The 25,608-nt window shown below is 36.9% G+C and overlaps 2 protein-coding genes and 1 long non-coding RNA gene across 3 annotated transcripts; 2 read left to right on the top strand and 1 right to left on the bottom strand.

The window, feature by feature from the left end:
- The first annotated feature begins 3,640 nt into the window (after nt 1-3,640).
- On the top strand, nt 3,641-4,963 carry LOC113272073. Its single transcript, XM_026521980.1, has one exon. It carries the CDS (start codon nt 3,641-3,643, stop codon nt 4,961-4,963), a length of 1,323 nt encoding a protein of 440 aa, XP_026377765.1.
- Nucleotides 4,964-11,181: 6,218 nt separating this feature from the next.
- LOC113272072 (late embryogenesis abundant protein 6-like) lies at nt 11,182-11,791 on the bottom strand. The gene is made up of 2 exons (XM_026521978.1): nt 11,705-11,791; nt 11,182-11,598 (listed from the first exon to the last, which is right to left on the bottom strand). Exons 1-2 carry the CDS (start codon nt 11,789-11,791, stop codon nt 11,182-11,184), a joined length of 504 nt encoding a protein of 167 aa, XP_026377763.1.
- Nucleotides 11,792-18,271: 6,480 nt separating this feature from the next.
- On the top strand, nt 18,272-19,110 carry LOC113273557. Its single transcript, XR_003322476.1, has 3 exons — nt 18,272-18,490; nt 18,581-18,701; nt 18,810-19,110. It is a non-coding gene; the product is annotated as an uncharacterized LOC113273557 (long non-coding RNA).
- The last annotated feature ends 6,498 nt before the right edge of the window (nt 19,111-25,608 follow it).

Raw genomic sequence — 25,608 nt, 5'->3', positions numbered from 1 at the left:
CCTGGCGTGAGTGGACTACTCTAAGTCGAGACTTCATAAGAACGATGAATCTGTCGATTCATAGGTAAGATGCTTTCATAATATTCCTCCAACCCTTAAACCTGACCGGTTTTGGCAACTTCGAGACATAACATGGCTCCGAGATCGAAACCTGGCGTGAGTGGACTACTCTAAGTCGAGACTTCATAAGAACGATGAATCTGTCGATTCATAGGTAAGATGCTTTCATAATATTCCTCCAACCCTTAAACCTGACCGGTTTTGGCAACTTCGAGACATAACATGGCTCCGAGATCGAAACCTGGCGGTGAGTGGACTACTCTAAGTCGGAGACTTCATAAGAACGATGAATCTGTCGATTCATAGGTAAGATGCTTTCATAATATTCCTCCAACCCTTAAACCTGACCGGTTTTGGCAACTTCGAGACATAACATGGCTCCGAGATCGAAACCTGGCGTGAGTGGACTACTCTAAGTCAGAGACTTCATAAGAACGATGAATCTGTCGATTCATAGGTAAGATGCTTTCATAATATTCCTCCAACCCTTAAACCTGACCGGTTTTGGCAACTTCGAGACATAACATGGCTCCGAGATCGAAACCTGGCGGTGAGTGGACTACTCTAAGTGAGACTTCATAAGAACGATGAATCTGTCGATTCATAGGTAAGATGCTTTCATAATATTCCTCCAACCCTTAAACCTGACCGGTTTTGGCAACTTCGAGACATAACATGGCTCCGAGATCGAAACCTGGCGTGAGTGGACTACTCTAAGTCAGAGACTTCATAAGAACGATGAATCTGTCGATTCATAGGTAAGATGCTTTCATAATATTCCTCCAACCCTTAAACCTGACCGGTTTTGGCAACTTCGAGACATAACATGGCTCCGAGATCGAAACCTGGCGGTGAGTGGACTACTCTAAGTCGAGACTTCATAAGAACGATGAATCTGTCGATTCATAGGTAAGATGCTTTCATAATATTCCTCCAACCCTTAAACCTGACCGGTTTTGGCAACTTCGAGACATAACATGGCTCCGAGATCGAAACCTGGCGTGAGTGGACTACTCTAAGTCAGGACTCTCATAAGAACGATGAATCTGTCGATTCATAGGTAAGATGCTTTCATAATATTCCTCCAACCCTTAAACCTGACCGGTTTTGGCAACTTCGAGACATAACATGGCTCCGAGATCGAAACCTGGCGGTGAGTGGACTACTCTAAGTCAGAGACTTCATAAGAACGATGAATCTGTCGATTCATAGGTAAGATGCTTTCATAATATTCCTCCAACCCTTAAACCTGACCGGTTTTGGCAACTTCGAGACATAACATGGCTCCGAGATCGAAACCTGGCGGTGAGTGGACTACTCTAAGTCAGAGACTTCATAAGAACGATGAATCTGTCGATTCATAGGTAAGATGCTTTCATAATATTCCTCCAACCCTTAAACCTGACCGGTTTTGGCAACTTCGAGACATAACATGGCTCCGAGATCGAAACCTGGCGTGAGTGGACTACTCTAAGTCGGAGACTTCATAAGAACGATGAATCTGTCGATTCATAGGTAAGATGCTTTCATAATATTCCTCCAACCCTTAAACCTGACCGGTTTTGGCAACTTCGAGACATAACATGGCTCCGAGATCGAAACCTGGCGGTGAGTGGACTACTCTAAGTCAGAGACTTCATAAGAACGATGAATCTGTCGATTCATAGGTAAGATGCTTTCATAATATTCCTCCAACCCTTAAACCTGACCGGTTTTGGCAACTTCGAGACATAACATGGCTCCGAGATCGAAACCTGGCGGTGAGTGGACTACTCTAAGTCAGAGACTTCATAAGAACGATGAATCTGTCGATTCATAGGTAAGATGCTTTCATAATATTCCTCCAACCCTTAAACCTGACCGGTTTTGGCAACTTCGAGACATAACATGGCTCCGAGATCGAAACCTGGCGGTGAGTGGACTACTATAAGTGGGACTTCGTAAGAACGATGAATCCGATTCAATACTGAATATTCCTTTGGAATATTCTATGTATATCTCACATCATAACCACCCATTCATTTGATTAATTCTTTCATTTATCTACAGCCGTTAAGTTTTTTTTTTTTTGTTTAACATCATTCTCATTTCTATTCCTTCCTTATCCTTTTCTTTTTTTCCCTCAACTGCATCTCCCCTGTGTGTTCGACGAGAGAAACTTCACCTCAAACCACCATTATTCAAACCAACATCACTCAAACCACTTCGGTACAGCAGCACCTCCATAACTCAAACCACTGGCAACTTCATCGTCTACGACTCCAACAGCTCCGTTCATTACCATCGTTTTTAACTTCATCGATCTCAGGAGATTACTTCACCAACTTCATCATCACCACACAATGTTGAAGATCGATCTGTAACCCATATCTCGACTAACCACTTCCACCAATTTCCCGAAGATGAAGATCGATCTGTAACCAAAGCTCAATTTAGGGTATATTGTTTTTTTGATTTTGAATTAGGTTTTTTTCAGTGACTTTTTTGCATAAAATTTGAATTAGGTTTTTTGATAATCAACACAGAACAATATGGGTTTGGTTTAAAATTTCATTAAAATCAACAATATGGGTAGTTTGTTCCTTTCTTATGATATTGATTTCATCAAAATCAACAATATGGGTAGTTTCTCCTTTAGTCTCTTTTTATTTTTTCTGCAGTCATGTTGATTTTTTTCTTTTAATGTCGAAGGTGCATCATAGACGTTGCAGTCTTCTTATCTTGCTTTGTTGAAAATGTTTTGTTTGCTTTGTCTAATTTTCAGTAAAATCATAATCATGATTCAGAAATTGGCTCATTAAGTTTGTTGGGTATGTTTCGATTTGGCAGGTGAGGCTTGTTGAATATGTGAATCTGTGACTCATAATCGTGGTCCTTCGAAAGACTGAAGATTTGCATACTAGAAGAGAAAAAGATCAGTCCTAACTGAATTGTGTTAGTGTTTCTTTGTCTAATTTGTGATGTTCTAGGTGGCACATATGATTAGAGATGTCAATACTAACCCAGGGATATGTTAGTGTTAGTCCCTGTAGTATATGTACTTTGTTCTGAATGAAATTTAAAAGTCGTAAACTGAAGTTCATTTTGAGATAAAAGGTTAAAGCAATTAGATACCGTTTTCCTGATTACGTTTGGTTATACTCTTGTGCCAGCTATTTTCGTTATCAAGAAGGGAAATTGAAAGGTTTTTTTTTAACTGGATTGAAGAACTGAACAGATTTGCAGATTCAAGTCATTCAAAATTATGAATAAAGATTGGGTTCCTTGGCCAAGGTTAATATGTTGTTCACTGTAGAATATTACATTCTTTACATTGGTTTTCCCTCTTTTATTGTGTTATTCCGTGATTAATTATTTTGTCGTTCTTTCATGTAGGGGTGATCTTCCATATCAGGAGGCCTTGAAGAAAGAATTTCATAGATACCGTTTGTCAGAGACTTGGAAATCCTTCTGAATTCAGTTGTCCTTGTGTTGATTGTAAGAATCTCACTTTCCCACTTCCTCCGAAAGAAGTGCATCTTCACTTGCTGAAACGAGTTGGGATCCACATACACTGAGTGGGTTTTTTCACGGGGAGACTATGCACACTTCTACTGATGTACACCAAGAGGGAGCAACAAGGGGATCATATCATATAGATGCTGCTGTTGAAGCTGATGCACATATCGATCAGGGACATGAACCTGTGCAAGATGAGGGTTTGGAAAACCATGTGGAAGAGGCGGACCCACCGTTATATCCTAATTGTAAAACACACACAAAGTTATCCATCACTGTTGAATTGTATAGGCACAAGACAGTAAATGGTTTATCTAGGAAATCTTTTGACGAACTTCTCAAGACAATCGGTTCCTTGTTGCCGCCAGATCATTGTCTTCCTTGCTCAAAATATGAAGTGAAAAAGCTCCTGAAATCTTATCAATTGACTTACCAGAAAATACATGCTTGTATTAATGATTGTTGTTTGTTTAGAAAAGATTTGAAAGATGTAGACGAGTGTCCTAAATGTCATTATTCTAGGTGGAAGGCAGACACATCTAACATGGACGATGCTGAAATGATAGACAAGCCGCAAAAGAAGATACCGGTGAAGGTGCTTAGGTACTTCCCCATTGTGCCGAGATTGAGAAGATTGTTTCAATCAGCAGCACTGGCTGAGCAGTTGATATGGCACGCGACGAACAAGAGTAAGGATGGGAAGATGCGTCATCCAACAGATTCTTTGGCTTGGAAGCACATAGACACAAAGTATCCCGAGTTTGCTTCAGATCCCCATAATTTGCGTCTTGGACTTGCTGCTGATGGATTTAATCCATTTGGTGATCTTTCCGCAGCCCACAGTTGTTGGCCAGTGATGCTCGTGGTTTATAATTTTCCCCCTCAATTGTGTATGCAAGGTGACAACATAATTCTGAGCATGCTGATTCCAGGAAAAAAACAACCGGGTAATGACATTGATGTATACTTGCAGCCCTTGATTGATGATCTTTTTGAGTTGTGGGAGAAAGGGGTGCAGGTATATGATTCGTTTACTAAAACAGATTTTAACTTGAAGGCGTTATTAATGTGGACAATAAACGATTTCCCTGCATATGGTAATTTATCTGGATGTACGTATAAAGGGAAGGCAGCTTGTCCTCTTTGCGGTGAAAATACACTTTCAAACTGGTTGGAATTTAGTCGTAAAACTGTCTACTTGAATCATAGGAGATTTCTTCGTCATAATCATCCTCTTCGGCAGAAAAAAGACTGGTTTAATGGAGAGATTGAGAGGAAGGAAAAGCCACCTGTTATGTCTGGTGCTGCGGCACTTGAATGTCAGAATAGTATTACAAATGATTTTGGGAAAGCGGAGAAGAACGAGGAAGATAAGGAAAAAGAAAGAGCAAAAGAAGAAGAATAAGGGCAAGAGTAGTGCGGCAGCAAGTGCAAATGTGGGTAATTCTAAATGTGGGAAGCGGAAAAGGGATGTTGTTGCTGATGCGGCTATTTCTGGTGCAAATGATGATGAAACTGAACTTCGGGTGTTTAACAAACGGTCAATATTCTTCGACTTGCCTTACTGGAAGGTTAGTTCCATAACTTCAAACTTACTTGTTAATATTTGGCTATGGGTTCTTCTGCTTTGCACCATGTTAGCCTCTAAACTTCACATTATCAACAAATGCAATCTAAATGGCACACTCGTTCTTTTGATATAGTGTTTGGGAAGTATAATGCATCTGAGTACTTTTCCCAATGTGATAAAGCATCGGCAGCATCAGTTTGATTGCACCATAATTGACACATAATAGTATATTTTCAGTATAATGAGCATTTTGTTTCTGTTTTTTCCAGCATGACATTATAATAGAATTAATTACTTATCTAAGATTCGACAACATGACATTATAACTTTCACATAGATTAAATGTCTGATCTTTTATTTCTTTATAGAATTAATTACTAATGTTGGGTTTTTCCATCTTCCTAGGATTTATTACTACGGCACAATATTGATGTTATGCATACAGAAAAAATGTTTGCGAGAGTATTATTGGTACCATATTGAATATAAAGTCCAAAACAAAAGACGGTCTAAAGTCCCGCAATGATCTGAAGAGTATGGGAATAAGACCAGAATTACATCCAGTAGAGATAAATGGAAAAACGATCCTTCCACCAGCACCATACTGTTTAAATGACAAGGAAAAGGCTATATTGTATAATAGGATGAGAAATTTAAAGGTTCCATATGGTTTTAGTTCTGATCTTAGAAAGCATTTCTCAAAAGATGGTTGCTTAGGTGTTCTTAAGGCTCATGATTACCATGTTCTTATGCAACAAATATTACCCGTTGCTTTTCAAGGACTTTTACCTGTAGGGCCAAGGGAGGCAATTTTCAGGTTATGTTCTTATTTTCACGAAATATGCCAAAGGGCAGTTGATCTCCATAGATTAATAGAACTTGAAGTAGAAGTTGCTGAGACTTTGTGTATGTTTGAGAGGTACTTCCCTCCGTCACTTTTTGATGTCATGATGCACTTGACAATTCACCTAGCTCGAGAAGTGCGATTATGTGGACCTGTACAATATCGTTGGATGTATCCATTTGAAAGGTATGCCAATTTAATTTATATTACTTCTGTTTTTTGGTTTTGTGTAGAAAGTTATGCCCTTTGTATATTAGAGATACTAATATTTAATTAACTAGTAACTGTTGCATACTCGACTTTCCTAGGTATATGAAGACATTCAAAGAATATGTAAAGAATTATGCACAACCTGAAGCTTGTATAGCCGAGTGTTATCTTGGAATGGAGAGTGTTAGGTATTTTGATATTCGTAAGGCCCAAGCAGCTGAAACAGGAGTAGAGAAAAGGCGTAACGAAAACACTCAAAATGGTTCCACACCGGCAGCACGTCCTCTTTCTAAAGGTGTCCAAGTGCGTATGGATAGTGAGAAGTTAAAGATAGCTCACAGATATGTGATTTTTAACACACACCCGAAATTGACCCATATATGATGTAAGTATGATGTTCACGTTTATTAAAATGGTCTGTCAATTAATACTTCATTTTCTAATTTTAATTTTGTCTTAGAATGCATATGGACGAGTTAAAATCTCCTGCTGGGAGGGCAATTACTAGTGAAGACCAACTCAATTCCATACAGTCTGACACATTTGCAGATTGGTTTCAACAAAAGGTATGTTTAGTCCACTCTTAGTCAGATTATGCATCTTAGTATAGTTTAAACACTTGGACATTTTGCTGCTGCGGAAAACTACTACAAAAAACACAAATGCGTGTGATTTTGTTTCATTCTATCACATAGAACAATCCATGTTCGGCACACCATCATATAAATCTAACTTCTTATGCTTAGATAACAAATTTAGTTATATTCTTATGTTCTGAGATTATACATTTGTAGGTTAAGATGCAAATTGAACAAGGCATGCCAATATCACACACGGTAGAATGGTTGTCATATGGGCCGTTGGAAAACTGCATATCATATAAAGGCTTGCTTATCAATAACACTAGGTTTATTACGAAGGATGTTAAGAGAGTCACACAAAACAGTGGAGTTTCAATTGAATCAACAACCTTAGTTGCAGGATTGTCAGAAACTAGTGGGTTCTATGGTGTTTTAGAAGAAATTCTATTGTTGGACTACAATCATATGTTTCAAATTCCAATATTCAAATGTGATTGGGCTCACACCAATTTTGGTGTGAAGGTAGAAGATGGCTTTACATTAGTCAATTTAAAGCAGCATAAGAACCAATACTGTAACGATCCATTCATTTTAGCAAAGCAAGCGCGACAAGTTTTCTATTCTCGAGAGTCAAATACATCTAACTGGTATGTGATGGTGAAACCACCGCCCAGGGGTTTCCATGAATTAGAGGAATACAATGAAAATCATGACACAATTTTCCAACCAGTGGATATTTCAACTCTTGGTTTCCAAATGGATGACGAGAACGAGAGTTACGTAAGAGAAGATGGGGAATATACCATAGTGGTTCCGACAAAGAAGAAGAACAAAAAGAAGAAGAAAAAGAAGTTCACAAGTTAGATCAGTAGTTTTTTTTGTTTTTACGGTATTGTATTCTTACTTTAGCAATATTTGGTGTTATTTTCCTTCTCAGTAATCTACTTCAACTGCTATTCTCAAGTTTCTTGCTACAGCTGAGTGTGTAGTTCTGTATGAGTTTCCTGCTATTCTCAAGTTTCTTGCTACAGCTGAGTGTTAGTTCTGTATTGGCTTGTGTATTTATCACTTATCAAACTCTATGTTCTATTGTTGGTAATTCAGGGCTGCTTTTGTTATCATCATTTGTGTGTGAATATCGGTTTGAAGATGGTAATGTTTTTCAGAATATTTGTTTGTTTGATGGTATACTTTTGCCATAATTCCCCAGTTGCATGCTTTGCTTAAAGCGGGTGGTCTTATAGAATGTATGTGATTATTTACAGAGAAGAATGTATATGGTTACAGAGAATGCTTCGCGCTCTTTGTGGCTCAGTCGGCTTTGCGCATTATATTTTGTTTTACAACGCTTATGAAGGGTTGTCATAATAGTATATTAAAGAACCACCAACTTTACAGAACTTGTGATAGTGTAGGTATGGTTAGTGGTGTAGACTTCCATATAGGAGGCTCAGGGTCGAATCCCCCAAACCTAATTTTTTCCCACATTCTATATTTTAACTTCAACAACACTTATAAGTGTCGTTATACGTTTCTATTAAAAAAAAAAAAAACCCCAAACTTGTGAACTGTAAGGATGGTTGATGAGCTATACATCCATGCATTAGGTTCATGTTCGAATCTCCCCTCTAACGTATTTTTCATTATCATATTTTTGTGTTCTTCAACAACACTTGTGAGAATTGTGATAGGCTAAGTCATTACACTTATGAAACAAAGTTGTTATACCTAAATGTCGTCACAACAGTTTTGCTAAAGGAGTTGTCGTTTGTTTTCTTAGCGCAACCCCTTGTTCCTAAGGGTTGGTAGTGATGATATACGACAACTCTTTCTTTGAAACCAGTTGTAAAACATAGGACTTTCTACGATGTATAGAGAAGTGTTGTAAATCTCCAGTTGTAGATGTATATTTTTCCCGTAGTGTATATATGTAGGTCTTTTACGGAGAATTGGCTTGATTGGCCAATGGACTTGATTGTTAATTACTAACCATACGAGAAATTCATGTTGAGTCCATGTTGAGAAACATTAATGGCCTTCGAAGAGACTCCTATAAAGTGAATACAAAATGGTATAACAACCCATTTGGAAAGATTCAGAAGCTAAGATGAACCGATCTTGATTGGAGACGCATAAAAAATCTGGTGACAGTTTTCTTAAACCAAAGATGCAGCAAGGTGAAGGAACACTAAGGAGTATGTTGAAGAAAGGGATATGAGTTTTGCTTTCACTTTAACAGACTTTAGGTAGTCGTACATTTGAGAAACTCAAGATGTTCTCAAATGATAGACTTTAGATAGGCGATTAATAACAAATCATCTTTGATGATCGGATGATTTATAGAGATGTAATGAATGGAAAGTCCATTTACGTGAGCAAACTCGACCTTTCAGATGGCATAGACGATCAATGTCAATGCAAACACATATATTTGATCACTTGGTATGAGAATACCAATTATAGCAGTATTAATAGTGATAACTGCAGATGTCAAATAATAGCAAAGAGTTTAGTTTTGAGTTTTGACTTTTGAGAGATAAAAAGAAAATATTGCGGTGAACAATGGCAAGAAATCTTGATAGACATTTTTTCGAGGGAGATGGAGATGGATCTACACCACACCAAAAAAATGGCATAAGATATCAAAACGAGTTTGATGATATGAATATTTTATATGAAAATTATTTTTGGAAATAAAAAGATCTTCATAGTTTGGTTTAAACTAGATTCAGAACCGGTACAATTACCAAAACGAAAATTGGCAACCATTTTCAAATTCCAGAAGGAAATAATATCATTAACATTAGCAAAGAAAATCTTTCTAAAGTTAAGGAACATTGATAACAGAAAACAATCCTGCAGTAAAGAACAAACATAACTTTATCTTCGTGATTTTCGCAGAGGCCGCCAAGAATAAGCAAGATAACTCTGTTGATAAAAGAAATATTAGTTCAATAGAAGTCATTGAAGAAAAATGATTATACTGTGTTGACAGTAAAATGATCAACTAATTATTTATCTCATAAAATCCGAGCAATATGTGAATAATAAGATCCTGGATAAAGAACTGAAAGAAGATATAGTTGATCATTAAAGAGAATTTTTCTTAGTGAAAACTGATAGCAAAAGATATCCATGAAACCATGATGAATGGGTTGTGAATAAACCCTTAAGATATTGGGTAAGAGCATAAAAGAAAACAACTTCTGACCCGTAACAAATACAACAATTGATAAAGATGGGAAACACAATCTTTTGCTGAGAAAGATAATATTTTGATATAAGCGGACTGTTGGCCGAACAAGTGAATAAATATCACAAAGAAAGTAATCGAGAATAGCTTTATTTGATGATAACTCTAAATGAAAACTTAAAATTATTAGTCATCCATTGAGAAAAAAAAGAAAAGAAAAACAGACTATTTAAAAAAAATCTAGTCCAAAAAAATGGATGAAAATGATAACCCAATAAATAGAAAGCGGAAGCAATTGAGCGGATCTCCCGTTGATACCATAATAAATTATGGGTATCGAGAGTTTATAGATCGGAAAACAGAAATCAAAGAAGACAATGTTTAAAGTGGTTCGGCACTAACGCCTAGTCCACTAATAGGACCCCGAAGGGTAAATTTTATTGATCTTCAGAGTTTGATAATTCTGGGATAACTTTACATTTACATTCACGCTCTTATTCACGCTCTTATTTATAATGTGATATGACTAAACCTAATAAGATAATACCTTAATTAAAATATCTTGACTAGGTAAATATTTAGAAAAATATAAAGATTATATTTATTAATTTTGATCTTGTAATCTGTAATTATCTTTTAATATCTTCTCTTCTTCATGGACATTATCTTCTCTTCTTCATGGACATTGCACGGACAGCTCGGTATCATATATGGGGAATATTTTTCATCAGTTTATGTAGCGTAATTATGTATGTGTTGTGACACAGCGGAATATTAAATTAATCTTGAATCCATAAGATTTGGTGCTCCGAATCCACGAGTGTATGTTATCTTAAGGTTTCACGATTAAAATTATGATTCTGTCCACCTATTATATGCTCAAGCTGCTTGCTCACATATGCGTATTGGTTCGTCATCTTATAAAATTGTCCTTAAAACCAAGCAAACAGCATTATGAACCCCATTCACAGTTGATTGGCATTATCCAGGAGTGGCAAGCAAAAATAAAAAGGTACCCAATGGAACGGTTGAGATATATTTCCAACACACAACAACACTAGACCACGTAACTTACAACAACATAGAACAAATTGCAAAACTAACCTAAATCAAACACACCACTAGCTCAAATGTTTACCAAAGAAAACAATACACCCTTAGACGAAATAGAAAGAGACGAAATAGAAGACCATGCAAGCTTAGAACCAATTACACTCGGTCGACTTTACAGGTACTTGTTTGTTTGATGGTGTTGACCCAAAGTCGGATAAGTCGTGTCTGCTAGTGTGGTAGTGGGCGAAGTAGTACCCGCTGTAGTCAAGTGATGGTGCCCATGTCCATGGTGCTCACCATGTACCCCAACAAGTGGTACTTCACGATGCCCATACGTATCAGTATGGCCCGTGATCGGATTATGATGCCCATATGTATCAGTGTGGCCGGTGATCGGATTATGATGCCCATACGTATCATGGTGGCCGGTGATCGGATTGTGATGGTGGTTATATTTTGCATCAAGTGTTTCAGCCTTGTGTTCAGCTTTGGCTGCATGAAATTCCATCTTTGCTTCAGCTTCTTTAGCCTTCCTTCTCTGGTGTGCTATCTCTTTCTCTTCTGGTGTTGTTGCTGCCGCCTTCTCTGCCTATAAAACATATTCGAGCAAGCAACTAAGTAAATAACCAAGCAAAATAAGAGATCTATAGTTTGACTGTACTTAATTAAAACTGATATTAGTAAATTGTTATTACCTTCTCATCAACTTTGGCTTTGTAGATTTTAGCGTGCTCTTTGGCAGCACTAGCTACATTACTCAGCTTCTCCTTAGCAGTTTGCATTTTCTCTTTCGACGGATTCCCGAATTGAACAAAAGACTATGAGTGCGAATCGCAAGTTTTGGCTTTCTTTACAGTTTGGATACCGTTGTGGATTTCAACTCCGTTCACGGATTTATATATATACAAGTAGTAACAGGCAGATACAGTTCGCCACGTAAAATGCCACGTGCCAGTCATGCTATTGTTTTGCTATTTGTTAGTCGACACGTACATTTTAGAGACGCGTGTGATATGCTTTTGGTAAATGGCACTGATGTCGAGTTGTACTTTCAGTATTCTTATACTAGTCCCCCTGCTTAGAGGATGATTATCGCATTGGGCTATGCTTCTTGACGCTTAATGTCCAGCGGTCTCTATCAAAAGCCTTATTTCATGTTGCCTCGTCTCACGGTCTATTTAAGGCGCTAGGCTGTAGTGCTTCTGGTAGTACTTTCCAAGGGCTGAAAGTATGTGTCGATTCCAATCAATCATGGCTCATCAAGGAACAAAACCGTACGACCATTTGGAAGGAACAAAACCGTACGAATTTTGGAGGAAGACTGAAAACTACAGCATGGTGCCATAGTTGATATTAGAGGTGAAGGCAATTGTGATTTTTGGTCTTGAGTCTTGACGATACCTTCCACTTGGTACCTACCCAATATACTACACTGACTCCTGATAATATGTGTGTGGAATTGAAGTCGTTTTCTTCTAGTGCAACTCATTTAAATGTCGAATCTGGGGACATCATTGTTTATTTATTTCCCAATCATCTCCGTACATCTTCAGCGCATTGACCATTTCTCGTCGCCATATCTTTTGCTGGTGACATTATACTTTCTTAGGCAGCGACATATGCTTTCTACTGTTTCTTAAGACAAAGTGGCCCAACAAAGTTGCAAATCACAAGGTGGCCCAACAAAGTTGCAAATCTTTTTTGGATTTTTACCGGCCACCGATATGTAATGCTACAAAATTTTCATTTTGCGGATGTTATTATAACGTGGTGGTAAAATTAGAACCCCCGATTGGGGATTTGAACAAATTGGGGATATAAATTACTTCCCCCATAGTGTCTGTTAAGGGGTGTTTTCTGTGGACGAAAGTACCAAAATACTCTTTGATTAATTAAAAATATTATGAAAAGACTATACTACCCTTGCCACAAAATAAAAACTTGAAATTAAAACCCAAAATCAGTATCCCCATTCATTAAGTTCCGGCATCCTTCTCCCTCTTCTTAGGGTTTCGAAAAAAATTTCTTCATCGTTCTTCATCGTCGATTAATCGTCGATTCAAAAATATCTTCGTCGATGAACCTATCTGAATCTATAACCATGCCTCAACAAAATAAATCAGATGCCCAATCGAAGTCAAAATCGATTGCTCAGCAAAAATTAGAACAAAGGCTTGCTTTGATTAATCAAGAGCAAGAAGAAGAAGAACAGGAGAACTCGGACAATCAACCTCTCGTATACATGGATTATGTGAGAAGGTAAATGATTTTGAACTGTTTTATAAGTGTTTGAATCGATTTATAACAGTGGGTTTGGGTTAGAATCGTTAGTCGCGAACTCTAGCTCAAACAGTTGAGTTTCAGTGAGTACCGACATTGATTTTAGTATGAATACAGTGTCGGTAATGGATTACGACATTCAATTTAGAATGAAGGAAGTGTCGATATTGTGTTACGTCATTGATTTTAGTATGAATACAATGTCTTTTTCAAACCCAGAGTCACTTGTAACTGAATGCTCTGTACCGGCATTGGAATTAGGTTGAATGCTATGCCGGTAGTGGGTTACGACATTTAATTAAAATTATTCGAGTATGCCGGTAGTGCACTTTAAATATACAGGAAAACCCTAGGAATTTGTTACCAGTACCGGCATTGATTTTAGGTTTACTTCTGTGCCGGTACCTGGTTACGGCATGGAGTTGAATTTTTACGTGTGTGTCGGTAGTGCTCTTTTGGTATCCAAGAACATCCTTTGAACTACCGGCATTGTCGATAGTTATTGTTCACTGCCAGAATGATGTACCGGCATGATGTATTTGCTAAATTACTATGCCGTTTATGGACCCGACATAGTTTGTTTTTCGTGAATCTATGCCGGTATTAAAAATGAAAGTGAATTGTCTTATATTCATTTCGTGTGTCTTTTGATATGGGGCTAGAGCCAAGGAAGCTAACAAAGGAAAAACTAAAGATGACGTCATTAAGAAAAGAAAGAAGGACGGTCTTCATACTCCTCAGTCTCTGCCTCCTCGAGGGAAAGATCAAGGATGCAACAAGCGTTTGGGGGTTGATACAAGAGGGATAATTTGGGAGAGTCGTGGTGACCGTAGTCGACTTGTAGTCTGTGAACCTACTGGAGCAGTTGAGAACGATGAGCAAGATGAGGAGGAAGATAATGAGGTTCATCCAAGTCAATTAGCAATCCAAAGCGAAGTTGTAGAGGAAGATGGTGGGCCAAGTCAACAACCGACACAAGGCAAAGGCAAAGGCAATGGAATAGGTAATGGCAAAGTAAAAGTTAAAGGTTACCACCTTCCTCATTTTGATGACATGATACCTGACCTTACTCTTGGTAGAATTTGGGGTGAAGCTCACGATCCGATAATTCTATTTAGCTACAAGGACACGTGAGATTGTACTATCTATCAAACCTATGTAAGAATTTTTTTCATCTTGTGCATATGTATTGTTGTGTATTTATGTAAAATCTTTTAATCGTACTATCTCCTAACTGTAGGATGATAAGAAGGTTGTGCGTGTTTTCCGAAACCAAGCCGTGTCTCATTAGGATTTGTCTAGGGAATGTGAAGAGGTCCAAACATTAGTAAGAGATTCTGGTCTATATGCTTTGGTTGAAAATTATGTGAAGTGTGATTCTGTGACAGTCAATTGCTTTGTCGAAAGGTATCCTGGTGAAACTGATACCATACACTTCCCGTTTGGGGAGATGACCTTGATCCATGATGATGCTCAGTACATTCTAGGCTTGAATGTTATCGAAAAATCAGTTGTAGAAGGAGATAAGTGTCCGGACCTAGAATGGTCGAAGTTGCACGCTCTGACTAACAATCTGTTTGGTTGGGACTACAAAACTTCTGTGGAAAGATTTTATGTATCTAAGGCTAGTAGGACAAAGAAAATCAAGCTGACGCTACTTAAGAAAACCTAGAAAATCTAAGACGTTACTTCAATCTGATCCAGCGATTGAGATCCCCTGTTAGATATCGTCAAAATTTACAATGTCAACGGATCCGTCCTCTTTACTTATTTATTAAAGTTTCTAGCTGTAAGTTTTATTCTTGTGTCTACTATTATCTTTAACCGAGTCTCCTTTAGGGAGCATATTCCAGACATAGTTGTTCAATCAGTGCGGATTTTGGAATCCTAGCCAATATTTGTATTAATTTTAGAGTTAATGGGTTTGTGTTAAGAAAAAATATGACATTATAGAGGCATCACATTTGTCATCTTATTATAATAGGAATACAATTCAAGGACATTGGAATGAAGAGACTCTTAGAATTGTATTAAACAGTTTAAACTATCAGTTCTGGATGAACAATATAACCAATTCAAACCTCTACCTGATTAAAGGACTGAATGTTGAAATCAATATATGAATGAGGGTTATCTCCTCTTTTTCGTTTTTTTTTTGAGAAAGGTGTGATGTTTCAGTAGGAATCCTTGATTATAATATCAAATGTTTTTACGTTACTCATTTGTTTTTATCTTTAGTAATTTTTATTGATATTATTTGTTGTGGGTTTTTTCCAAAGGAAGCATTCTGGTGTTGTAGTGAAGACGGAAAATTCTTCTATTGTGATGCGGATAAAAGTCCAACTATGTTAGACTATGCATATGACATATATAACCAAATATTCTGTTGGTGAGTTTAATTTTCCCTTGTTCTTCTTTATTTTATTTTTGGCAAACCTAACTATTTAAATTGATTTTCTAAATCACCATGGTCTTCGAATGAGAAATAGTTTTTTGGTAGTTCAAGAAGAAGATATTCAGTATCTTGAAGTGTTGGATCTGTAGGGAGGTTACTCTTTCAGAGCACGAGATGTCTTCTTGGTTAGTAACAATTTTTCATAAGTTTTCAATTTAAACATAATATAATATGTGTATAATTGTAATTTATTGTTCTAATTATGCATAGGTTTTATATATTAGGATTTACTTGAATGTTATCGGATGAAACTTGTGTTGCGCATGTGTCATGTATGTTTCTCTATGTAGAAATTCAGATTTGTTGTTTAAGGGCTTCTTTCAATAGAATGTGGGATGTGCATTTTTTAACCGATACATATGTTCTTTTAACTATTAACATTTTAATTACCCTAGCATGCGAACCCATTTCATGCATATTTAATACCAATAGGATTAGACTAGGTGCGCTCAAAGTAATCAGACTCGGTTCCTTTGGGAATATTTCATAACAACACCAAAATTCCCAAGCTAAGGTGTGTTACGGGCCATCCCAACATGCACATATCTCCATTTTAGTTGTTATACGAACATGGTAAATGGTTGCGTAGGTTATGATAAATGGTTGGGTAGGTTATATTTGTGATCTCCAAGAGTATGCAAATCTCTAAATACCAACCATCGGAACGAAACCAGGCACCAATTCTCATACAACTTATATTAGTCGAACTGCAAATCCAAGTTCTGGTCCACATGATTTTCTTGCTAAATCTCTATAGTTATTTTCCTCATAGTGTAGTGGTTAACATTTGTTATAATAATCTATGGAACAGTGGGGACTCATCATGCTTGTAGGTGCTTTCATTTATTTGATTGTGTTTATTACATTACAACATCACATAGTTGGAGCTATTGTCGCCGCGGTAAGTTTTGTTGTTGTTTTTTTGTCTGTGTTAACAACTATTACTTATTCTTCTTTTCGAGATTAAATAGTTAATTAGTCTTCAACATATTTTACTATACGTGTTGACCCCATTAGTATTCACGCTCAAGTTTTACGCATTTCACTGAGATTTCCGTCGTGTTTTACTTCGAACTTTATATGATATAACTCTTTTTCAATCAGCATTGAGAAATCGTGGGTCTAACAACCTCACTCAATATTTCGCTTAGCAATATGTATGGACTAACTCCAATATACTTTCAAGAGAATCAACTAGACAGTCAGACTCAATTTTAATAAAAAAGTATATCAAAGAGTTATATCTCAATTTCTCAATTCAATCCGCAATCAAACAAATAAGGATTTGCGAGCCTAATTGAATATAAGAGAAATAACTTGAACGGTACTAAAGACCAATTTTCGTTTATTTACCCTTTTGATAGGCACCACATACACCATCAATATTTGCATTGATTTTGGAAACGCCTCTAACAAGTTCTTTATTAATGATCTTAGTAAGAAGACGATAATTGATGTGACCAAAACGCTCATGCCAAAGATGTGTAGATTCCACCTTAGTCAAATTGCAACAGTTACTAAACTGAGTATCAAAAAGATAACAATTATTTTTACAACGAGTTCCCTAAAAAATTACTTTCCCAGTTTTGTCTACAATGTGACATCCATTCGCATTGAAGACAACTCTATGGCCTTTGCCACATATTTGACTAATAGAAAGAAGGTTTGCAATCATACCTTTAACGTATACTACATCATGGATTTCAGGAATTAACACCGGGAAGTTTGATCCTCCCCTTCTTTCTTATGTAGCAACACCTCCCATCTCCGAATGTTACCGGACCACCTTCAAAGTCACTTGAAGTTACAAACGACGAGAGATCGCCAGTCATATGTCGGCTACATCCACTGTCAAGAAACCATTAAAATAGCGATGTTTATTTTAAAGCAAAAGCTCCCATACTAACATTACGATCCCGTTTAGGATTTATTGTCAGTTCTGTACATCTTTTTAAAGAATTAAACAGTTGTTCAACTTTTTTATGAAAATTACTCACAACCTTTAAACTTTTCCGGAAAGATATACATCACTAGTCCAGAAGGAACTAATAATCACGCTTTTAAATGACAGATTAATTATGTGATTCAGATTTCACAAATAAAATCTGTCATATAACATGAAAATAGTGGGATCCATCATTTAACGTAAAAAAACCGTCATTCTCGAACGTCATAATTTACTAGGTATGTGATTTAACGATGAAGTATTAAATCACAAAATAAATCCGATAAATATATTGTTTTTTTAAACCCCACTACTAATCTTCTATTATGCACCCAGAAATGGCTAGCCACATGTAGTATCCCGTTTTCATAATTATAAGGTTGAAAAAGGTTAGCCATTGGCTAATATGCCATAAGTCTATCGCGTAGTGCTATATTGGTCCTATTCTTCTCACGAACCCCAAACCAAAAGTGAAGCGGGTTTCTCCAAACCTATTGCTGTTTTTTCGCTCGGATGGAGATGACTCCCAGTCTCACCTCGTCCTAGTCACCCGTTTCATTTGGCTTCATATTTCTTTTATCAAAGACATTGAAAACCATAGCCGTATCTCTCCGATAACTAGCCTACAAGTCGAAGAAAAATCGTTCCACATACAAGCTTTGCATCAATTTTTTTTCTCAATCTGCGGCATACTATGAACGATCGAGCTTCTTTTCTCCTTCTCTTCTTTTATTCTCCTTGTCGTGTCCACACTCCACAGCTTGCTCCACAACATAGCAAAACCACAACAACATCAACCAGGTTTACCACCTTCTTCTTCTTACTATTGATTTTGATGATTTTAGGTTTAGATAATTCGGTTGGATTTTGATTTTGATGTGTTTGTTTTAGGGAGCGGAATTGATTCCTTCAGAAATTTTGAGGGGGTCTTTCTTGATTTAATTTTCGAGTGAGATAGTTCGTTTGGTTATGAGACAATCTAAGACATTGAAAATCAGTGCTAGTCATCTAGGTTTGTCTTTTTTTTTTTTTTTGTCTTTGAATTGATTTTGGATTTATTTGAGGTTTTTATTTTATATGTTAGATTTGGTTAAGGGTTTCTTTTAATTTTGATTTTTAGTGTTACCAACAATTTTTATTCAAGAACATGCTATGAATGAGAAATCATGTGTATGGCACACTACTGATTTCTTTGAAGGTGAATGGAAAGAAGAGTTGTTCTGTGTTCAATTTGCATCCATTGAGAGTAAGTACTTCTTGAGATTTTAATTGATTTCAATTTACTATTGGTATTTTATTTCTGTATATTTTGAAGAGAGTTTTGCAGCACCAGTTACCATTAGGGTTGTCTTTGTTTTCTTGTTTGATTGCTCATGTTAATCTTAGTAGCAAATGACTAAGTGTATCCAACTATCAATGTTAATCCCGCTATATGACTTAGTAATACCATTAGTTGCTTAACTGTTTGAGCCCCATAGACATAATTGTAAATTTTTTTTTTCCAGAATTCATTGACATAAACTTGCTTCAAGTCTTGATGATCCTTAAATGGTCAAGCCAACATTTGATAAAAACTTTTGCATTCTACTTCAAACTGTTTGCAATAGTATGGTTAAAATGAATGCAAATTTAGTATTATTCCCCAAAAATGTGCGCCTTCTAAGAGTTTCATTTTTACATTCTCTAGGCATGTAGCTAAAACAGTTTTTATCAAATACCAAAGACAGTGAAGTTCGCATACCGGGTTCGCAGACTTAATTCCGAAAATTCCTGCTGGAATTTGAAGTTTGCAGACTGGGTTCACAAACTTAGGTAGTAGGAAATGTGTATTTACACTTTGGAAGGCCTAAGGGCACGTTTTGAGTCGTTAGGTCATATTTTTTGGTCGGGTTCATAAACCAAACTAAATACGTGAAGGCCAAGCAATGTAAACTGTAGTTGCAGGAAATCCTACACTACACCCCTCATATGATTTCATTAACATTTAACTCATTTTAGATTAATAATATTAATTTTATTGATGAATCTTTGAACAATCTTACAAGAAAAGATAAAGGAATCAAGAATAACCACTGCTCTAGATTTTCTCTCTCCTATTTACTTGCTTCTCACCCAGAAAAAGATCTCTCATTTCCTTTACAACTGAACGACTATTTATAGGGAAGTACATAGTGGATGACAGCTAATTTGTCCTTTATTTTCGGATATGGCTTGCGACATTCTCGCAACCTTACAAATGTTAATCTCGCAAACTCTCTAATTTTCGCAGGACCATCATATTTTTCTCATGATTTTAGTTGACGTCGTTTATTATGTCATTTCTGAAGCTATTCTGCGACACTGTCGTGTTGTGTTGTTAATAATTTCGCTGAGATATTATTGTTGCGAGATTCTGATCCTACATCTTGCCTCTTCTCATATCTTCTCTGTGAAGTAGAGAGTGATGTGAGAAATGCCGCAGTTATCCATCATCTCATATTCTACATTTATCACACGTATCCTTTTTCCCATCTGTTTCTTGACACGTCTTTTGTAACTGCTGCTTTTTAACCGCTCACATCTTTCCGCATTAATCGTGTTTATCTTCTCGAGAAAAAATTTCCTCTATATATACTCTTTCTCACTCTCTTTTTCTCTTTTTTTATTTTCTCTGCAACTTCATCGTTCTTCTACAAATTCCGTTATTGCAACTTTTTCTTCTTTCTTCTTCTTTCAATCTTTTTAAGTTCTTCTTCATCTCCATACTGTTCCCTCTGTAGATCTTCACCGTTCGTAATTTTCTTCGAAATAATTTTCCTTCTAGTGTTTTCCATGGATTCATCAAGGTTAGTTTTCTTTTTTCTTCCTTATGGGTTTTGCTGATATTGATCTTGCTCACTGCCTTATTTGATGTTGTTTATGTGATTCCCATACTGTTGTTATTTCAGCAAAAACGCCTCCAACACCAAATTTCCGGTTCAGAACCCTAATATTCCCAAACCGCAGCATAAGATTGTTGTACACAAAAGAAAGTCTGCAGATCATAAGGTAGTAAGAAACATTATTCTTTTCTAATAAAATATTGTTTCCTCTGTTTCTTATCTGGATTGTGATTCGCAGGGTGATAAGGATGCCAATAAACCTTTCAAGAAATCTCGCCACCTCAAAATCGTTGAAACCCCTGTTCCCTTTCACTTACTTATCCCTTCGAAATCTCATGCGACATCTTCGCAAGTTAAACCATTATCTCCAATTTGCGAAAAGGTTGCCTCGGATTTCATCCCTTCAACTGACCTTTCAATGATTGAAACTCCCTTATTAATCCTTCTATGAATGAAACTTCTTCTCCTCCTATTGATAATGTTTCCCAATCTTCTATTATTACCAGTTCTCTACCTGAGCCTCTTTTCTTTAAATATTGCTTTCAAAGTCTTGTCTGAGGTTTTGGATGATGTTAAGAAGTCTTCCATTGATCCTGTCAAGTCTGGTGTTTGCGAAATTCTGAGTAAGTATTTTGGCCCTGATAGAGTTGCTTCGCAAACAGCTTTGGAAAAAGAGGTTGAAATCTTGAATAAATATCTCCAGATGATGACTTTAGAGTGTAATTCTCTTCGTCTTGAAAATCAAAATCTCCAGAATGTTTCATTGGATCGCGACAATCTTCGCAAGAACAATGATGAATTGAGAGGTATGATTTCCTTATCTGTGTCTTCAATTTTCCTTTTTAATGATTTTATCTTTTTCATATGTAATTGTCTTTGAAATCCCTTTTTCGCATGTTAAGTCTTAAACCAGAAACGAATAATGGAGAGATATCAATTTGAATCTGCTGTTGAAGAAGCCCGTGTTGATAAAGAGATTTCGATGGATCAATATAACCAATTAGATAACCTCTATTCATATTCTGTTGATCGTATAAATAATCTTACCCATGAAAATACCCAATTAGTTCAGAGGCAAAATTTGTTGAGTAATGAAATATCTCGCCTTTATTATTCTTTAACTAAAGCTAATTTAGGGATGGAAACTTTATCAGATGAGAATAAAACCTTATCTCAAGAGAATCGAACTTGTTTAAACAAGATGGCGATATCTTCGCAACAACTTAGCATTCTTCAGAAAGTATGTGATGACCAAGAAAAATCTCTTCGCTCTTTGAGAAATGAACTTAAAGAAGTAACAGAGTCAGCTATCGCTGAAAGAGATACACTCATTCAAGGTAGAATAACTTTAAGTGTAAAGACGAATCAACTTAAAGAACAATATTCCAAATTAGAAGACCTTATTCTTCTCTTACGAAGAAAAATGCCTTTCTTATTTCTAAAGAGAAAAATCTTCAGTCTCGACTTAAAGGTTTAGTTGGAGATAAATTTGATGACGCAATGGACCGTTGGGAGAATAGTTTTCTGACCTTGATTCAACACCTTATTTCGCAAAAAGAAGGTAGTCATAATAGTTTGACTGCCTTAACTATCTTTTGTTTGTCATATCTTTTTGAGTTCTTCATCTTACTGAAATTTTGTATTTTACTTTTCGCAGAGTCTGAGAAAAATCTTCATTCCTCCATTTCTGTTTTGGAGGCTAAATATGCCAAAATTCGCAAAGAAAATGCACTGCTCGTCTCTGTCCTTACTGGTTCTCGCGACCGAGCAGAAAGAAGACTTTATTATCTTGCTTACTTTAAGGATATTCAAGATAGGAATCATCAGAGAGCACTTCTTCGTCAAGTTCATCTCCGGGCTGAAGTCCTTGTAAATGATATTTTATTGTCTAAATCTCTTCCTCCTACATGAATCGAACCTTTGGAAGTATATGATGATGAAATTCCTCGTCCTGCTGACAGTGATTATGATTATGAAAGTGGTGCAGAGGATAGTCTTTTGGAAGATGAAGAAGAGATTCCTTCTAAGGAAGTAACTGTTAATCAAGAGAAAGAAAAAAATCTCTTCTGAAGAAGTAATTGCTGGCGATAATCAAGGTGCTAATCAAGGCGAAGATCAGAATCGAAATGAAGGAGAGGCTTGGATAATGAGAACATTGGCGAAGAACGTCTATTATCTCCTTCTACTGGAATTAATACTGAAGCATGAGCTTCTTATCTAGTTCTATCTTCTTGAATTGTCTTATCTTTATTACTTTTTGCGAATAATATTCTTCAACCAACTTTGGAATCAATTTTCCTTTTAGTATTTTGCTGGTGAGAAAGATAATGCTCTTGTTTATTGATTCCCATACTTGCCTCTCATTATCTTTCTTGCAGAAAACTGTTATGAATACTTATAAATATTTTGTTTTGTCATGTGGTCTTATTTTGCCTTCCTAATTAAAGGTCTTATTATGCCACCTCTTGTCATTGCGACAAAATCGCAGGACGTCCTTGCACTTTCATGCAAAACCCATTGATCTTGCCTTAACTTTTTCTTTTGTATTATGGCCTCTTCAGGAATGTTGCGACAATATGACAGGCCTAAATATTCTTGCGAAAATAAAGCCCCATGACATTGCCGTCTTGCGACGAAATCGCAGGACGTCTTCGCACTTTCATGCGAAAACCCATTGATCTCGTCTTATCTTTTTCTTTTGTATTATTGCCTCTTCAGGATTGTTGCACAAATATGACAAGCCTTAATACCCTTGCGAATAAAAAGCCTCATGACATTTGCGTCTTAAGACACTTATCAGCTCCCTAATGGAGGGTGCCGCCCTTATCTCCCCCTGGTTGCCCCTTCAAGGAGGCGTACTTCTACCATACAAGGTTAGCTCCTCCCATCCAGTCTTAACAACAACCAGTTGTTTTCGCAGCCTCTTATCCCTTTTACCTATAGGGCTTATGGTTACGAGACTGCACCCTAAGTGGGGTTTTCTTCGGGCCGAGTGCAGTATAAGCCAAGACTTGTCAAGAATGGCAAGGTACGCTTCAAACGCCCCTGGCACTCTTGACTCAACCGTGTACCTCGGCGCCTTGATCAGATCTGCACTCCTTGGGAGAGTCCTTATTACCTTAGTCGCCCAACCTAAGTCATATGCTTAAGCTGAGAATCCAAGGTGCCTCTCCCGGATGGGCTTTATTGACCCCAAATCTCCATGACTCAGGTTCCGGTGGCGGTGTAGCCTTTCCCTGAGCCATGCAACAGGTACCCCCTTATATGACGTACTTTAGGTCTTACATTTGCCTCTTGCGAAATTTTATTCGCGAACTAGGGTGTACGCCATAAAGGTTCGCCCCTTTCTTTTATGTCATTGTTCTGTGATTATCTCTGCGAAAGTTTCGCACATCATGATCTTGTTTTGATATGAATAATCTTGCAATTATTCTTTCAGAATCCATAACTTCTCAAAGCTTCTTACGGATAATATCTTTTTAAGTACAACCTGTTCCATGGTCTGTCAAGTCTATGACCAACATCTCTACCTTCTGGATCCATTAATCTATAAGCTCTGTTCCAACTATCTCCTTAATGATGTAAGGTCCATCCCATTTTTTCGCTAATTTTCCACCATTTTCTCGCTGATATATTGGTGTCTCTCGCAGAACTAAATCTCCTGGTTGGAATTCGCGTACTTTGACACGTTTATTATATTCTCGGGCTAATCTTCGCTGATAATTCTCCATATGTTGTAAAGCTTTTCTCTTTTTCTTCTAATTCATCAAGTTTGTTTAAGATCAAACCCGCACTAAGATTTTTCTCCCAAGCTTCTCTCTTTGTTGTCGGAATAACAACTTCTGTTGGTAACACCGCTTCAACTCCGTATGTTAAACAAAAAGGTGACATTCCAGTAGCTTCTCTTCTAGTTGTATTATAAGCCCATACTGCATTATGTACTTGTTCGCACCATGCTCTGTGATGTCCTTCCAATTTCTTCTTTAATATATCTGCAATTGTTTTGTTTGTTGCCTACCTGCCCATTAGCTTGTGGATACAAAGGAGTAGACTTTCCACATTTTATCTTAAATGCATTAAGTAACATTTCTATGTTCTGTCCTTCAAATGTTTCCCATTATCAGATACCAACTGCGCAGGAATTCCAATCTGCAAATGATATTTTCGAATATGAATGTAAAGATATCTTTGTCGCGAATATGCTGTACTGCCTTCACTTCTGTCCATTTTGTGAAATAATCTGTTGCGACTATTAAGTATCTTCTTTGTCCAGAACCTGGTAAAAATGGCCCCACAATATCTAAGCCCCACTTTCCAAAAGGCCACACACTGGTTGAAGATGACAATGGTGCTCCAGGTGCATGTATTTTCTTTCCATGCGCTGACAATCTTCGCAACGTCTTGATATTTGTTTTGCATCTTCGTGCATGTATGGCCAGTAATAGCCTTGCATTTTTGCTCTATGTGCCAAAGATCTTCCCCCGCTATGATTGCCAGCATCCCCACTATGTAACATTTTTAGCACTTTTTCTCCTTCCTCTCGTGTCAAACATCTGAGTGATGGTCCATTAAAGGATTTTCGGTATAGCACCCATCTCTTAATTCATAATTCGTTGCGCGGCTTTTTAACTTGTGTGTTTCCAATCTATTTCTTGGTGTTTCTCCTTTCGCCAAATATGCATGAAGTTCCGTTCTCCAATCTGCGATATTGTTCGTTGTTCTTCTTCTTCACGTCTATTATCATCACGTCCACTTCTTCTTCTTTCTTTATTGATTGATGGTGACAGAAGTGTTTGTATTTTTATGCATCTCGCAGTTGGATCTGTCATCATGCTTGAGATGAAAGCAAAAGCGTCTGCGAGTCTGTTATCCTTCCTTGAAATGTGCCTCCATTTTATTTTTGGGATTTTCGCTGACAATTCTTCAACGAGCTTCTTGTATTTCTTCAAGGATGGTTCATTTGTAGTATACTCTCCCTTTATTTGGCGAATAACTAGCTGCGAATCACTAGTGATCCTGGCATTTTCTAGTTTCATTTCTATTGCGAATTTTAAGGCA

This window comes from Papaver somniferum, chromosome 4 (genome assembly GCF_003573695.1).
Source record: "Papaver somniferum cultivar HN1 chromosome 4, ASM357369v1, whole genome shotgun sequence".
Lineage (NCBI taxonomy): Eukaryota > Viridiplantae > Streptophyta > Magnoliopsida > Ranunculales > Papaveraceae > Papaver > Papaver somniferum.
Note: the sequence above shows the minus strand (reverse complement) of the source record. Positions and strands in the feature narration are given on the sequence as shown.